At 41.5% G+C, this 15,802-nt stretch overlaps 1 protein-coding gene across 3 annotated transcripts in view; it reads right to left on the bottom strand.

Annotated features, from left to right (window-relative positions):
* Positions 1-2,318: 2,318 nt before the first annotated feature.
* SRGAP3 (SLIT-ROBO Rho GTPase activating protein 3) overlaps positions 2,319-15,802 on the bottom strand; it is a 215,266-nt gene continuing 201,782 nt past the window's right edge. For all 3 annotated transcript variants that reach the window (XM_063121465.1, XM_063121466.1, XM_063121467.1), the window contains exons 20-22: positions 12,181-12,330; positions 11,625-11,952; positions 2,319-4,449 (exon numbers count right to left, since the gene is read on the bottom strand). In XM_063121465.1, the coding sequence (XP_062977535.1) occupies positions 4,033-4,449; positions 11,625-11,952; positions 12,181-12,330 (895 nt within the window). In that variant the 3' untranslated portion in view covers positions 2,319-4,032. The remainder of the gene's footprint in view (positions 4,450-11,624; positions 11,953-12,180; positions 12,331-15,802) is intronic.

The raw sequence follows: 15,802 nt of genomic DNA, 5'->3' as shown, positions 1-15,802 counted from the left end.
ATAAAGAAAAAAAAACCCCACTATTAAGTATTGTTTAGTCTACAAGAGGAAAAGTGCATGGTCGTTATATCATGAAAGGGTCTTAAACATTTACATTGTTTGCTTATGACAGTTTCTGTATAGCAATAATATACGGGTGGGTGCAATTGCTATTAAGTCAGCACCGTTACACGCATCACTTGGTTGCACGAAAGAGTACCTTAACCAAGTGACAGGGTAAGACAAGAGGCTACAACATTTACAGTCAGCCATCTCTGGGTGTTAGCTGAAGTAGCTTCAGCTGAGCAAGAACATTCTGATTTTATGGGGAGGATCAGAGGTCAATTCTATGCGATTGCACTTGCTCTGCATTGGAGAAAATCCATTTCCCCTGTTTGATATACAGTGTCTGTTACTCATGTGGCACTGAGGCTTTGAATCTTTATTTCTTCACTGGCCAGTAATGGACAAGGGATATTTTTCATATTTTGAATTTTTTTACTATTATTTTATTTTTTGGTTACTATGACAATCTAAGCTTTGTTTTAATAAAAAAGATGTGCCTGACATTTTCTTCAACCAACTTTAACGTTACAAATGTTACAATGCCCCACTTCATGCTGGCATTACACTAGTGAGTTATATATGTCCTGGTATTGGTCTTATATCAACCCAACACAGGTGCTCCCATTATTAAGTAATTGGCATCATCATGGACAAGACAGAATTGGCACAGTGAGCAAGAGATTAATGCTTCATTTCCCCCTCTCTCTGAAAGTGGGTTACCACACCCATCCACTGTTTTGCTTCACGTTTGCTACTTATATGGATTTTAAACTGTCCCTTGTAATCCTTGCGCTGGGCCAAGCCGCGCCCAGTTGTGCCGGAGACAAACATACCAAGAATTTCTCTTGCATGAGACACCCAGGAAATGGTGCTTTTGCAAAACATAGAAAAAAGAGAGGTCGCCAGTAGATTGTACCCAATGCCCACACAACTGAACTTGATAGCCACAAACAAAAGCTGCCAAAGATAGTTTTGATGATTCTACAGCAGCCTGCCTTCCCTAAGCTGGTGACCTCTAGAGGTGTTGGACTATGACTCCCATTATTCCCAGCCAGCATGGGGAAGGATGTTCTACAGTGTATGTTGCAAGTGTTTTGATTTAGTACTACAGACAAATGCAGAAGAGGATCTTCTACAATTCCTAGTGTCATTGGCAATTGACAACATAGCACCACAGGGGTAGCTATTCTTTAAAATTTAAATACATTTCTTGCTTGTACAACAAAAATGGGTAAAGATCTTTTAAAGCAATACACCCATAGCATAACATTAACTGCACAAGAGATATCTTGATATGTCCAGTTCCCAAGCACATTTAATCCAAGCATTTGTTCCGGTGCTCAAAAGGCACTTAAAGATTAAAAAATAATAAGCACAACCCATTACAATAGATGAAAAAATAGAAATAAAAATAATTTAATAAAAAAGGCATTGGAATTGTATCATATCTTTAAGAAGAAAAGTAACCTCTCACATGAAGTAATGGTTATGCTCTCAAGTCATTTTCAAAAGTATGTTTAAAAAACACACGCACACACACACACTGTCAAAGCAACTGTTCTCCATGAACTAAAGTGGGGGAAACATTACTGGCAACGAAAATACCACAGTTTGCCAAATGGCCCTCTCTTTCCCCCTCCCACATCCTATGCCTAAAACTACATTTGCCAGCTCATTACTACAACAAACTGAACATCTGCTGCCATAATGACACCTGGGCTACTCTAAAGTAAGGAAAGGCGAGGGGGAAGAGCTGGGCAGTGGGAGGGCAGGGGCAGGAACTGTGGAGATTAAAAGAAGCTCCTTAATGAAAAAACACCACTATTGACTAATTGTGGCAATTACAAATGCCTACAACATGAGCAGACATGTAGGTAAACACCATTTCTCTTTGTAATATTATACTGAGGAACAATAGAATAACTACATACACCATTTTTTCCCCTTCACACTATACATGGGAAGGTCAGGACTGGTTTTAGGGATCAAGGAGGTTGCTTTTATTTATGGTTGCATTTTTGTTACACTGAGTTACCTATTAAGTGCAAAAATTTGGTGTCACTGGGTTTCAACAAAAATTTAGCCTTAAAAAAAGAACAGCTTACATTTCAGCAGTTACTTTCCAGCATTTAAGCAGATACAGCAATATATAAACAGGCTAGAACAGGCAAGGGGCAGTTAAAAGAGAGTACTTGGAATGAAACGTGCTTGAAGATGAGGTCTAGAAAAAGAGAATCACACAATGACTGTGGATGTTCATTTCTTAGCAAACAAAAAATGGTTTATGCACACAGGTGGAGTGAGGGCAGTATTTGTCAAATAAAGCAGGATAAAAATGGTAAATTGCAGAATGGCTCAGCAGCTCTTTCCAAGATGCTCTGAATTTTGGCGGAGTTAGACCACAGAAAGCCAACCCCAAGATCATTTTAAATACACCATGGGGTGCTGAAAGGCAACAGACGTCGTTATAGCCAAGCTCTGATGATGAAGGAGAAAATGTTTGGCTTCTCTAAGTGTTGGCCACTGCAAAATTAATTCGGGAGAGATCAAGAAAGAGAGAAAAAGTGCAGATTTAAGCAAGTGTGCAGTTTGAATAAGATTTGTCAAGAGGCATTCCATGTAAAAAAAATTAATGTGCAGTGGTATTTAAAGTAAAAAGGCTACTACCGTCCAAGGGCTGATGTTATGAAGGCATGTCTACAAATACCGACAAAAATTAAAACAAAAAATAGCAGCAAGAAGAGTCTTGAGTTCAGTGAATAGAGAAAAGGCTTAGCTATCATGCAAACCCTAGCTCTCTCTGCATATTTTTTTCCTAGGTTAAGTTTTAAGAGAGAAAGAAATATCATAAACCCAAAACTGCTGTATATTGTTATATAGTACAGTACAGAAAGTGCAAATTGTCACCCCATCAGATCAGTTATATGTCTGACAAGGTCAAATATGGCTCATGCTATTCATGCAAGGGGACACAGTCTGAGTCAAGACTCTTGTGTACTGCTGAGTCATTTTAAAGGGAATGTGATTTTTACCCAAAGCTTCCTTGCCTGTTTTAATCCATAGTTTCCCCATAGGAATCATTAGCAAAAAGAAGGGATGGGGGATAAAATATTTAAAACACTATATAAGTTAGCCTATTTATTTATTGTTATCAACCACAGATTACTTCAGAGTCCTCTTCTGTTTTGAAAACAGCAGGAGTTGAGTTTCTTTTGTACACACATAACACTGTGCTACGACATGAAGTACGTACAGAAAATCCTAGGTTTCCCCTTCACACAAAGGGAAGGTGTACTACTTTTAATTCTTTGTGTCCACAAGTGGTATACTCTTCCAACCAGGAAATAACCACAAGCTTCCATGTTTCAATGAAGCAGTCTTTAAGAGATGAATGTGAAGACAAAAATCTATCCATCCAGCAAGATAGACATGATCATCAGATGAACTCCAGTATTTGCAGGACAACTGTTGAACCAAACCAACGGCGTTTTCTTCTGTTTGCAACTTTAAAGCCAAGCCAAACTAGTGTGAAAATTCAATTCAAGAATTAACCAATCGTCTATTGCTTAATGCACAGTTGCTGTGTAATTCACGCACGCGCACACACACAAAAACACTCTCTAGCAGAAGTCTAGGGGTGGGTTTCTGAGGTAAATCTACTAAAATGTTACTAGGCTATGTACAGTTTCATATATATACTTCTACACAGACTTGAATGTTCCAGTGGTAATACATGAAATGGCCATCTCATTTGGCTGTACCAAATATTTCCAGCAATCTTGATAAGAATGGTATGTAAATATCATGAAATCCTTAAGCCACATCTACAGTCCCCAGTGCCATTGTTTCTACAAGAGTCCTTTTTCCCTGTCTTGTTCTTTAGTTAATGACATCATTTGTACAATCATAGCTTCAACCTAAAGAGAAATGAAAATCAGGATGGGTACCCATTTCCTCCAACAAAGACTCCCTTCATGACGGTAATAGCTACATTGTGCCAGATTTATCTGAGGCGCTGTTAGGGAAGATCTTCTCCGTGGGTGTCACAGCAGGACTACCCATTCCCGAGCTGCTACTGCTACTTGACCGATGTTGGACAACTGGCCTGATGGGTCTCATGGGTGGGGGCCTAAGCTGAGCTCCAGCAAGCCGGGCAGAGAGGGCAGGCTTAAAAGTAGTCATCATTTCAGTGGTTGAGCTGCTGCTACGCCGCATGGCAGCATCAGGATCTCGGATCATGATGGTGTGAAGGGGACTGGCAGGTTCAGAGTTGACAGAACCTATCTGAGGGTTCTTCATGGGTTCAAGGGTGTCCAGGACAACATCAGGGGCTTGTTTCACAGTATTTTGCCTTTCCAGCTCACGCAGCTCATTTAATGCTGTGCTCATCGTCTTTTCAATGTCCTGTAAACACAATAAACACAAACAGAAAAAGAAGTTATAATCCTTGCATTAGATGACCAAGATCTGTCCACCACTCATTTCTTAGGGCCAGTTCACATGTCACAATAAACCATCCTAAAAGTAAGATATGGTGGATTGTTTGCTTGCTAATCCAAGTTATGCCTGACAGACGATGAGGCGCTCTATGGATTGAAGTGGTTTGTTTCCCTCCAGATGGGAGGGAGCGCACAAAAGGACTTTGCAGTCCAATTTCAGCAGCCTAGACTGCTAATGAATGCAAATGCACTCATTAGCAAAGTAGAGATTATATTGTAGATTTTTTTCCACTTTCAGGGAGATTTTCACATATTTACATTATTTATTTATTTTTCAGTTTCAGGGAAATTTGTGAAATTTAACTTTATTTATTTATTTTGATGAGATTTACACAAATTCAATAAAGCACAATACCTCTATGCAGAGCAAATTTGCCCTGAAAGTTAACCTTTTCCCCCAGTTAAATTTGCACAAATCTCCCCCAAGTTGACCCCCACACACACACACAACATTAAATATGAGCAAATCTCTGAAAGGTGGGAAAAATCAATTTGTGCAAATTCCTAAAGGTAAAATAAAAAGATGTGCCACTGTCTAGGAAGGTGACAAAGAGGAGTAAACTGGCTATCATTTCAAGTTGTAGTAGAAAGGAGATGTTGTTAGCAAAATTGTGAGGAATGACCAAGCTTTTCACTGCTCTTCCCAAGCAGCTCTGTAGTCTTTTCCAACAAGCCACTGTGCCTGGTTCATATGTCACAACAAGCCACTTTGAAAACAAGCTACCCTGAACAACCCAAACACAAGCCATGGCTTCTCAGGATGGACTGTACATGGTTAACAAACCATGCTGAGGAAACCGTGCCAGGTTCAGATGCCATGTCAAGCCACCCTGTTGTGTGAACCAGGTTAGAGTGTCACTTCCTTGTCTGCTCTAGTCAAAGAGCCAGGTCACCTGGCACGAGAGTGGTTAATAAGCCAAAGTGGATCATTAACTATCCCTGTGGGTGCTGGTTGCATGGTGGCTGATTTCCCTAATTAACCTCACCAAGCGTGGATTGTCGTGACATCCGAACCCCGCAGGGGTGTGTGGCTGGTATGGTTAACGAACCACCCAGAACCCACAGTGGCCCTGTTCAGAAGACCCCTTAAACCATGGTGGTTAAAGCATTTTTGTTAACAAAAAAGCCTTAACGAACCACCCAGAACCCACAGTGGCCCTGTTCAGAAGACCCTTTAAACCATGGTGGTTAAAGCATTTTTGTTAACAAAAAAGCCTTAACGAACCACCCAGAACCCACAGTGGCCCTGTTCAGAAGACCCCTTAAACCATGGTGGTTAAAGCATTTTTGTTAACAAAAAACCCTCTGTGGTTTAAGGAGTCTTCTGAACAGGGCCAATGATTTGTTAACCATGGCAGCCACTCATCCTCACTGTGTTTGGATGTCACAACTACCCGCACCCGGCAAGGGTAATTAATAAGCCACTGTGGCTTATTGACCACCCTCATACCATGCAAGCCCAGTCAGAGTATTAGATCTGAAGATCACCAGTTCTTTGCCCCAAGTGCTGGAGGAAGAGTTTGCACAGTACTTCTATAGGTGGTGGTATTTTTATTATTATTATTATTATTATTATTATTATTATTATTATTATTATTATTATTATTATTTATATACTGCCCCATAGCTGAAGCTCTCTGGGCGGTTTAAAAAAGTTAAAGCCGTATAACATTTGTCATGCTTCTCCTTGTCCAAGAGCTGTCCAAGAACATGTTTGAATCATTTCAATTTCTTGATACAACACTGTAGCATGGGGTATAAAACAAATATTCAATATGCAGAAGACACCTTGCACGTATGGAAGCACATCTTTGGATCTAGCTCTGGACCTATAAATAACCCTCCAAATGGCTGAATATAAAAAATGCTCAAGCTTACAACATAATTAAAGAAGTCTTTAAAAACATTACTGATTAAAAAGGCAGAGAAACTTGGGGAAAAATCAAGGGATTGAAGTTAATGTACTTCAAGGTGCATTATTAATTTCAAAAGGAAGTGAGCTCTTTCAATCATTTAGATCTATTTTTTCCCAATTGTCTTTCAAACAATTTCAGGATAAAGTTCTTTCACTTTCTGTATGGCACAACTATACCATTAGCAACCTTTTTGTTTCAGCTCAGATTTCGCTAAGAATTCTCTCCAACACTACACCAACTTGTTATTTAATTCTTACTAAGTTATCCATGCATCTTCCTTAGATGGGAGGCCTCTGGTGGATTTGGGGATCCTATCTAACATGAAGGGCACTGGGACAAATTATATCACAATGAAAGTAAAAGGGGTTAGGGAATGAAAAACTGCATGTGCAGTTCCACAGTTACAAGTCTACTGTAGATACAAAGATTTCTTTAAAATAGTAGTTTTGTTGAGATCATTCCTCCTACATTGAGAGTATCACAGACACTGGACGCATAAAAACTATGATGTAAATCCTACATTGATCATGCTGATGGTATGAAGAGAGCACAAAACACAGTCCAGTCCTCAAAACTCCTAACTGAAGCCCTGGAGAGCTGCCTGCCAGTCAATGTCAAGCATACTGGGCTAAAGGAACCACGGCCTGACCCAATACAAGGCCGCCTTCTTTCTTCCTGTCAGAGTAAACATGAGGAGAAAAAACTGAGAATATTCTTTTGATTATAATAGCTGCTTTTCAGCCATTTAAGAAAAATAACATTATTAATCAAAGAATATACAAAGGAAGTATCATACTATTCTTTTACCTAAGGCCCTCACATTGATACTCCAGCAACCTGCTCAGGACTCAGCAAGTAAACAGTTACTGCCCTCTCTAGTAGAAAACAAATCTGAAAGATACATTTTGCCACGAAGACAGACTCAGTCTTGAGAAATGGTTTTTGACAGATATCTGTGAATAATGTATTTGACCAGCTTCAGTATATAAAACTGACCTATGTACTGTGCCAACAACAAGAGACTTGATTTTTGGATTGCTTTACCGAGAGGCAAAACTTTAGTGTGTGTCTGTAATGTTCATGCCATTTTATGGAGAAACAAGACTGATCAGAAGTTGTCATATTTATTTACTTCCAGGGTGCGAGGAGACGAGAGGGTGATTAGAAGGAGGTAAAGCCTGTCTTTAATACCCCAGATATTATTATTTTTAAAAAAATATGTGGGAATTCCCAATCCCACAATTCTCATTTGAACAAAAAACCAAAATAAACATGATCTCGGATTCCATGGAGATCTAAGGAAGACTCTTTGAAGAACTGGGATTTGATAGTAGCCAATCATACATATGTCTACTGAGAGGTAACCCCCACAGTGTTCAATGGAACTTCTTTTTTCATAGGGATGGATGGACTCACCCGCTTTTGCTGAGTGCAGACACCCTGGAAGGCTCGGTGAGTGATCCAGGAGCACCCCGCAGACACCCGTTCCTCCCTGCGAGCCGGCATTTTTACAGATGATCGGGGTGCCGGACGTCGCAGATATCTAATATTGCACAAAATGGCAACTATACAATATCAGAGGCTTAAGCGACCCTTTTACTCCTCCAATGTTGCAGGGATGACCCAGTACAGCCACCATTTTGTGTAACATTAGATAAACACACTTCCAGAGCCCCAATCTTCCATTAAAATCCCAGCTCACAGGAAGGAGCGGGTGCTCGCACCATCCCTATTTTATTATTATTATTCATTGAAAGCATTTCTACCCTGCTCTTCAGTCATAAGACTCCCAGAGCAGCTTAGAGGAATCAACTGTAAGACAGTCCCTGCCGACAAGCTCAGAATCTACATGAGACACAATGAAAGGGATTGGGAGGAGGGGGAGGAAAACTTGATGGCGATGCTTGATTGAGTTGCCGAGATGGAAGAGAATATATCAATTGAAGTCAAGTTTGCATCGCATGAATTATCCATCTAGGCTGGCCTGTTTTTTGCTGGCTTGTTTCTCTTTTCTTTCTTCTCTCCTGTAGTTTCCCTTCTTTGGAGTTCAAGTCCAATTGGTTTCTTCTCTCATCTCCTCAGGCCAAGATGTTTCCTCAGAAGCCCTTCTGGTGGTAGTTGGAGGAGGGAGGGGCCACCACTGGGAGCTAGACAGTGGCTCCTCACCAAGCTGTTTCTGCTTCTTCTCCCATCCCCTCAGGGCAAGACGTGTCCTCAGATGACTTTCTGGTGGCAGTTGTGGACAGTTACAGAGTGTATAGCAGAGGTGCACAAACTGTGGCCAGCAGGCCAGATGTTGGTCCTGGATGCCTGTTGTGTTACCACACATGCCCATCTTGGCCGCTGGGAGGGGGAGGCTTTAGCTTTCTCCTCCCCCACTCCCAGTAATCCCAAAGCAGCCAACATTGCTGTTTCTGTGCCTCTAACAGTGATGCAGAAAAAACAGTGCCCGTTGGGGGTTCTTGGACAGGAGGACAATTTAGCCTCCCCCTCTCTCAATGACCCTGAGGCTGCCTCCCACAATCACAGCAACCTTGTGGAAGAACACAGGAATAGAAGGGCAATGTTAAAACCTCCCCAACCGCCAAGCGTTCTTGAACAGGATTGCTTGCGTCAGGGCAAGGTTATGCCTTCCCATCACCCGCGTGGATGTATGTGGGTTCCACATTGCAAACCCTTGCTCTAAATATCCATCAGCCAGATCCAGAAGTTTTGAAATAGTCCGTTCCCTTCTCTGCTGGCTTCTGCTCCCACGTTGGGATTAATGGCCTACACAAAAAAATTACTAGTTCCTTGTAATAGCAATTTGTACAGCATCACACAAAGAGCCCCCATTGGTATGCCAGGAAGTAATAATATTTTATTTGGTTTACCGCTGAGCAAATTAAACATTAAACAAAAAAATGGAAAAGCTATTTGAATCAAAGCAAAGTCCTCGTCTCCTTTAAAGACAGATGTGTGGGATAATGGCATTAAATCCACAGCACTGCGAAACAATTGGTGTCTACCTTTAAAAACTAAACGCCACCACCCGTTTGGGTTACTATGGTGAAAAGCATCACAGTAACAAGAAAGAAAGAAAGCAAAATGACAACATAATCAATCAATCAACAGCCCACACAGGAAAGGTTGAAAGGTGTGGAAAGCTAATAAGTGTTAGATTGAAAATAAACAGCTCCACCAACCTTTGAGCAACCCGCGCAGCAAAAAGTAAAGAGAAGCGCAGCCAAAAGTTCAGAGAAACATGTCCCTCCATTTAGTCTTTAAAGGCTACCTGCTGGCATAGTTACTTGCCATTTCAGCTAAAAACAAAAACAAATAAAAACGCAACATTTTGCCTCTCGTCAAGCTTATACTCTCCATCGTTATTTATCTTGGTGCGTGTTAGATGCAAATCATCAACCTCTTCATGTATAGAGATATTTTTTTCTATTTGGTGCCAATGGAAGTCGTTGTATTTCTCCCAAAAGGCTCATAGGTGTGCAGGGAAGGTGATTTCAGTCAGGATCACAGCCGGGGCCTGTGATCCTAAGCCTCCCTTCTCCATGCACTGTGTTCCCAATAAAAATTGTCCTCCAGACTGTGCCTGCTATTAATTTCTTTTTTAAAAAACAACAACAACCCAGATACCTATATATGTGTATCTAATTGGATCCCAAGAAGCATGCAAAATTAACCTTCCCTTTCTCACTAGCTACGAGTTTATTATTGATTGATTGGTATGTACATACATACATTCTCTGCCAAGATCAGCTCTCAAAACAGCGTACAACCAAAATAATGCAAATAAACATCCACACTGATCTCTCTCTCTCTCTCTCTCTCTCTCTCTCTCTCTCTCTCTCTCTCACTTACTTAGGGGGCAATCCTATTGTGATGATCGTAAGCCGCTGAACTCAAGAGATCTATGGTCATCCTATGCAGGGGGGAGGAGAGGTGGAGGCGATCTACGCCTCCCGGTCCTCTTACCCTGCATTTTTGCTAGACGGGCTTGTTGCCTGTCTAGCAAAGGTGCCTCAAAGAGGGAAGGAAGAAGGCTGGAAAGGCACAGAATAGCTCATATCCTGGCCTCTCCAGTTTCCTCCCCTCCCCGCCCATGAAATACCCCCTTTCCCCGTCTCCCCAAGATGGCTTTCCTAACCTTGGAGAAGTAGCTGGCATGGCTCTTTCCATGCTGGCTATGAGGGGAAGGGTGGTCGAAGCTCCGATTCCCAGCACGTAGGTTGGAGCACTGTCTCCAACCTTGGATCTGGGAATATGAACTATCCTATGGCTTCTGAGATGCTGTCTAGCAGCCATAGTATTGCTCCCTTTAGCACTTAACTAGATGCTTACAGACTATCTTTATAACATGCACTCTAGTTCAATGTCCATCCTGGCTGGGGATGATGGGAGTTGATGTCCTGCATCCATTTTAAGGCACCAAGCATGGGATGTCTGGGCCAGAGTACTGACCCTTAGATCTACAAGACCCAAGCTCTATGAAAAATTAAATCATCATGAATTATCTGGGTTTGTGTAAGAGAAAAGCTCCACTCAGAGTCTCAAGTCTCAATCTGTAAAATAGGGGAAATTCAAGGCTCAAAATCAGGGAACAGCTTTGTGAGAAAATTAGTTTTGTTCCAATTCTGATTAGTATAATTTAGGTTCTGACTCTCTCTGATCACTGGCTGCATTACATCTTTATCTTGCATGGAGTAGGCACAGCTTTTATTCTCTTACAGACTCATATTCCACTGGATAGAAAAGTGCTAAAGTATTTAAAATATGTATTTGCATTTTTAAGGACTAAAATGCTCCACGGTGGCCCAACAGGCTAGATCACTTGAATGAGGTCCCAAAATAGGTTGCCTATGGAGGGCCACCATGGGCGATCAGTAAGTTTCAGTTCATCCATCAGAAAATGGGATCCGTTAGCAGTACTATGTCAAAAATATTATTGGGTATAGATCCCAATACTCATACCAGAAACTAACATGTCTTAAAATAAACCAATCTGGACAGATGAATATCTATCCACCCAGAGAGTTTCATCTACTGGGTAGTATAGAAATGTAATAAATAAATAAATAAAAATAAATATGGATTTGGTTGAAACTCCCAGAAACATTTGCTATACGTTACATTTTCATAATATGCAGAAGCATTATACTTGCTCTCCTACCTCTGCTAGTGCTTCAGCTTCTAGTGATTTCTGATCCCCAAGACTACTATGCCGAGTTGAGCTACAGGTGGGCCTCAATGGATGGCCGTCAGTCAACGCCTTCCTATCTGGATAGTTGATACTGCCGGCACTACCAAAAGTTGCCATCCTGCGCTTCTCTGGGCTCTCGATCCTGCCCCTGTTCAATGGTAATATGTGGGGACTGCTGGGACAGGCTGCTGCTCGCGGAGGGGTGTCTATTCCAGGACCGATCCCTCTGGGAGGGCTGTGTGTATCTCCTCCACTTCGACGGCGAGGGATGGCTGCTCCATCAGATCTCAACCTCACCCTGCAAAGAAAAACCAACATGCTTGTGAAATCGCTACTCCAAGCTTTCAAAGTCATCCAGACTACAGACTGGGATCTCTGAATGTTCCCTTCCAGTTTAAACATTGCATAAATTGTACAAGTGGGCTCATAAATATCCTTGAACCCAAGCCTTCAGGCTTTCTTGCCTGCCGCAGATGAAGAAAAAAGACATTGTTTGCATCCAGATGAGAAGAAATCATTTTCCTACCGTCCCATTACTCCTCCAAATCCATAGTCAGGAATATGATCCGTTGGAGACTGGATGTCATTCTTTGATGAAGCTTTATCATCCAACAGGGGTCCACTGCTTGCTTCGCTGTCTGCCTTCTGACTCAGGCTGTCAGAGAATGCATCATCCCTATGAATAATGAAATCCTCTGTCAGCCTGAAGGAAGAACTGAATGCCTCTTGCCAAAAGGAGGAGCCCTGGCTGTTGTTTTATTCCTGTGCCTGGGGGGTTCTCTGTTGATGGGGCTAAAATGCAGTAATGTTTGGGGAGGGAATGAAGTCTGCCAAGTGGAAATGAAAGCAGACAACACAAAGCTTTGGCATTTCCACTCTGCTGCCCACTTATTCCTTAACGTTACACAAGCCCCTACATACACAGGTCTTCTCCTTTTGTGGGGGTAGGTAATTTTGATCCCAAAAGCATAGAAACAAGTTGGTACAGAAACCCAGTGTTACATAATTTATCCCAGCCAAGGATTTCCCCCTCAAATTTCATGGAAGTGAAAATTGGTATAGAATAAGCAGCAGCTACTGCCAATTGGAAGAGAAGGAGGGAAAACGTGTTGAGAAAGAGAGGTCTTGATTCGCCAGGAGCAGGGATGTCAAACCCATGGACCAAATCTAGCCCACATGGAGACCAAATCTGGCCACACCACCTTTCCCCAGTCCCTTGAAGTATATGTTTGAACCGTTTAAGAGCAATACTGACTAAAACCATTATGCATTGTGCCTTTTCACATTTTTGTAATAATAATAATAATAATAATAATAATAATAATAATAATAATAATAATAATAATACATTTATTTACTACCCGCCTCTCCCTCCGGATTGAGGTGGGGAACAATAACTGAAGAAATCATTAAGCTTTTGCACATGAACTTACTTCTTGTTAATTTAAACTGGTGCGGTCCTTAGAGTACCTGGAAATGGTACAAGTTTATAGTGGGAGCTGAAAGGAGTTTTGGGGGCTAGGGGGCTGAGCTGTATAGCTCTGGGGCCTAAGAAGAGAGAGAGGCATGTCACAGGGATGGTTGCAGCATTCCAAACCCCTTGATGCCTCTATCTTAGCTGGGACCTTTGATTCAGAAGAGAAATAAAAGAGCAGTATAAGGTGTGGGTCATCACATTGTTGGTTTCTCAGTTTTAGCATGTTTTCCCCCATTCTAAATGGTCTCAACAACAACAACAACAACAACAACAACAGTTTATTGCGGTCAATAGACCATTCCAGCAAATAAAAATTTTACATACAAGCAAACTGAACATACCATTAACTATTAAAAATCAGGCGATCATAGAAGATCTAAAAGAAATGGCCAAGTTCAAAAACTTGGCCACTTGCTCAGTGATTGATTTGTCTATATTACAAAGTAAAAGAGACGTTAAGAATTCAGTTGGGTGACCAGGATAAGATTGTAAAATAGGGTTTGGAACATCGTTTCTAGCCCCTAGATAAAATCTACAAAACAATAAAACATGAGACAGTTTCCACTTCACTATTGTTGCAGGGGCAGCATCTGTTGAGCACTGGAATTTTATTAAATCTGCCCTCCAGAAGTTTGGAGGGAAGGACATTAAGTCTGGCTAATGAAAATGCTCTCCTGTATTTAGGAATAGTCAACCAGCGTAGATAAGGCATCCCATCTTTACAAAAAGAGGCTGGTAGTCCTAGGGACAGGGGGGAACATGGGCCCCGTGCAGCACTCTGAAGGACTTGCATATCTATATCAAGCAGCCTCTGTTTCACTACTGATTTGGCACTAGCTAAATCCCTTGATAGTAGCATTTGGGGGGATAGGCCTACTGACTTGATTTTACTAGTCATGGCCTTTGACCAAGGAGATTCAAAGTGGTCTAACAGAATCTTAGATACTAGAGAGTTAGATGGAGGTGCCAACTTACAGCGAAGCCAAAAATGGATAACATGGATCCAGGCCAGGCAATTAACAGAATTCAGACCAACTTCTAGTTTAAGAGCAGCTCCAGAAACACTCTTGGGAACATCAAATAACATCCTAAGAAAAGAAGACTGAATACCCTCAAGGGAGGATTTAGAGCACGGGAACCATATATGGAGCCCCATATAAAATCTGAGGGATGATTTTGGCTTTGAAAACCTGGACAGCTGCCGGAATGAATTTCCCGCCCCTTGTAAAAAAGAAGCGAGTAATTGCACCTAGGTGTTGTTCAGCTTTAGTCTTAGAGTGTTTTCCCTGTTCTCTCCAAGAGATGGTTTCATGGAGCCATATACCCAAGTATTTATAGGAGCCCACTTGCTCAATCGTGGAGTTCTCCATGGCCCAAGAAAATCTAACCTTGCGTTTGGAAAACACCAAAACCTTAGATTTAGTATAATTAATGGAAAGCAAGTTTTCTGAGCAGTAGTTTGCAAAGCCGCACAGCAACCTCTTGAGGCCCACCCTGGTCTGAAAGATCAGAACTGCATCGTCTGCATACAGAAGCAGAGAAACTTTAGTGATCTTCTAAGGCTTAGTTATGGGACATACAACATTTAAGATGAAATATGCTGGTATTTGGGGCCTGCTGCCTTTGCTTTTAGCTCTACCCATCACTGGAACATGCCTCCCAAGAGTTTCTCTGAAACTGAATTAAGCCCTCAGGCTGGAAGAGATTTGGCACCTCTGGCCATCCTCAAGCATTGCTTCTGGATGGACGGCTCCTATTGCTATGAAGGTATTGTGCAGCTATTCTGTGTCTTCATTCTTAACGAGTTTCTCGCAGTAAGGGAAAAGATGGAACAAGTGGCAGCAAAACATGGGGGGATTACGAGTGGTAGATGATGGTGTCTGGACCCCTCACAAAATTCTATGCATGAGGCAATTCAATGGCACCAAAAAAGTGGGGGGCAAAGCCTCTTCTGGAAGCACAGAAGGAAGGTTTCCCATCACTCTTGCGGGGAAAGGCCTGCTTCTATAATTACAAATATCTGACCCTGAAGGGCCCTTACAACAGCCAAAAAGCTTATACTATCATGTTGGAAGGACAAATGCTCATCTCCCATAACGTAATGGCCTGAGGACCTAATAACACTACCAACTTTTCAACAGGTGTTATACAAGTGTAATTTGCGAGTGGATAAATACATGGATATCAGGTCTGCTTTTCTTGAAACCTTTGTATAAATCTTTCCCCCACCCCTTTTTTAATGAACGGTATGCATGATGAAAAATGACAATATTCCTATATATGTAATGTGTGTGTTTTTCTTTACATAATGTATTTTCTGTTCTGTTTTGTTGATATTCACGATAAAAAGGATTTTTTAAAAAATACAGATGACTTTCATGTGTAAAAATGAATCAAAATTGTCTTTTCCAGAGAGGCTCAGCAGCCAGCTTAGCACTGATATGTCTGGGATTTTCACCCTTCAAGAGGTGATCTGTGCAATGCTGAGGAAAAGTTAGGAAATTTGATTTACAGCACAGGAATCACTGACTGTTTATGTCATGAAGCAAAGACAATTAGTCCAAATGTAAGTTTCCCTTTTGACTTTGTAGAAAAGACTTACAGAATTTATTTCTCAGTGCCCAAGCCAGGGAATTCCAACCAGTGACCCTATGGCAGAATGTGGTATGAA

Source organism: Elgaria multicarinata, chromosome 3 (genome assembly GCF_023053635.1).
Source record: "Elgaria multicarinata webbii isolate HBS135686 ecotype San Diego chromosome 3, rElgMul1.1.pri, whole genome shotgun sequence".
Taxonomy (NCBI): domain Eukaryota; kingdom Metazoa; phylum Chordata; class Lepidosauria; order Squamata; family Anguidae; genus Elgaria; species Elgaria multicarinata.
Note: the sequence above shows the minus strand (reverse complement) of the source record. Positions and strands in the feature narration are given on the sequence as shown.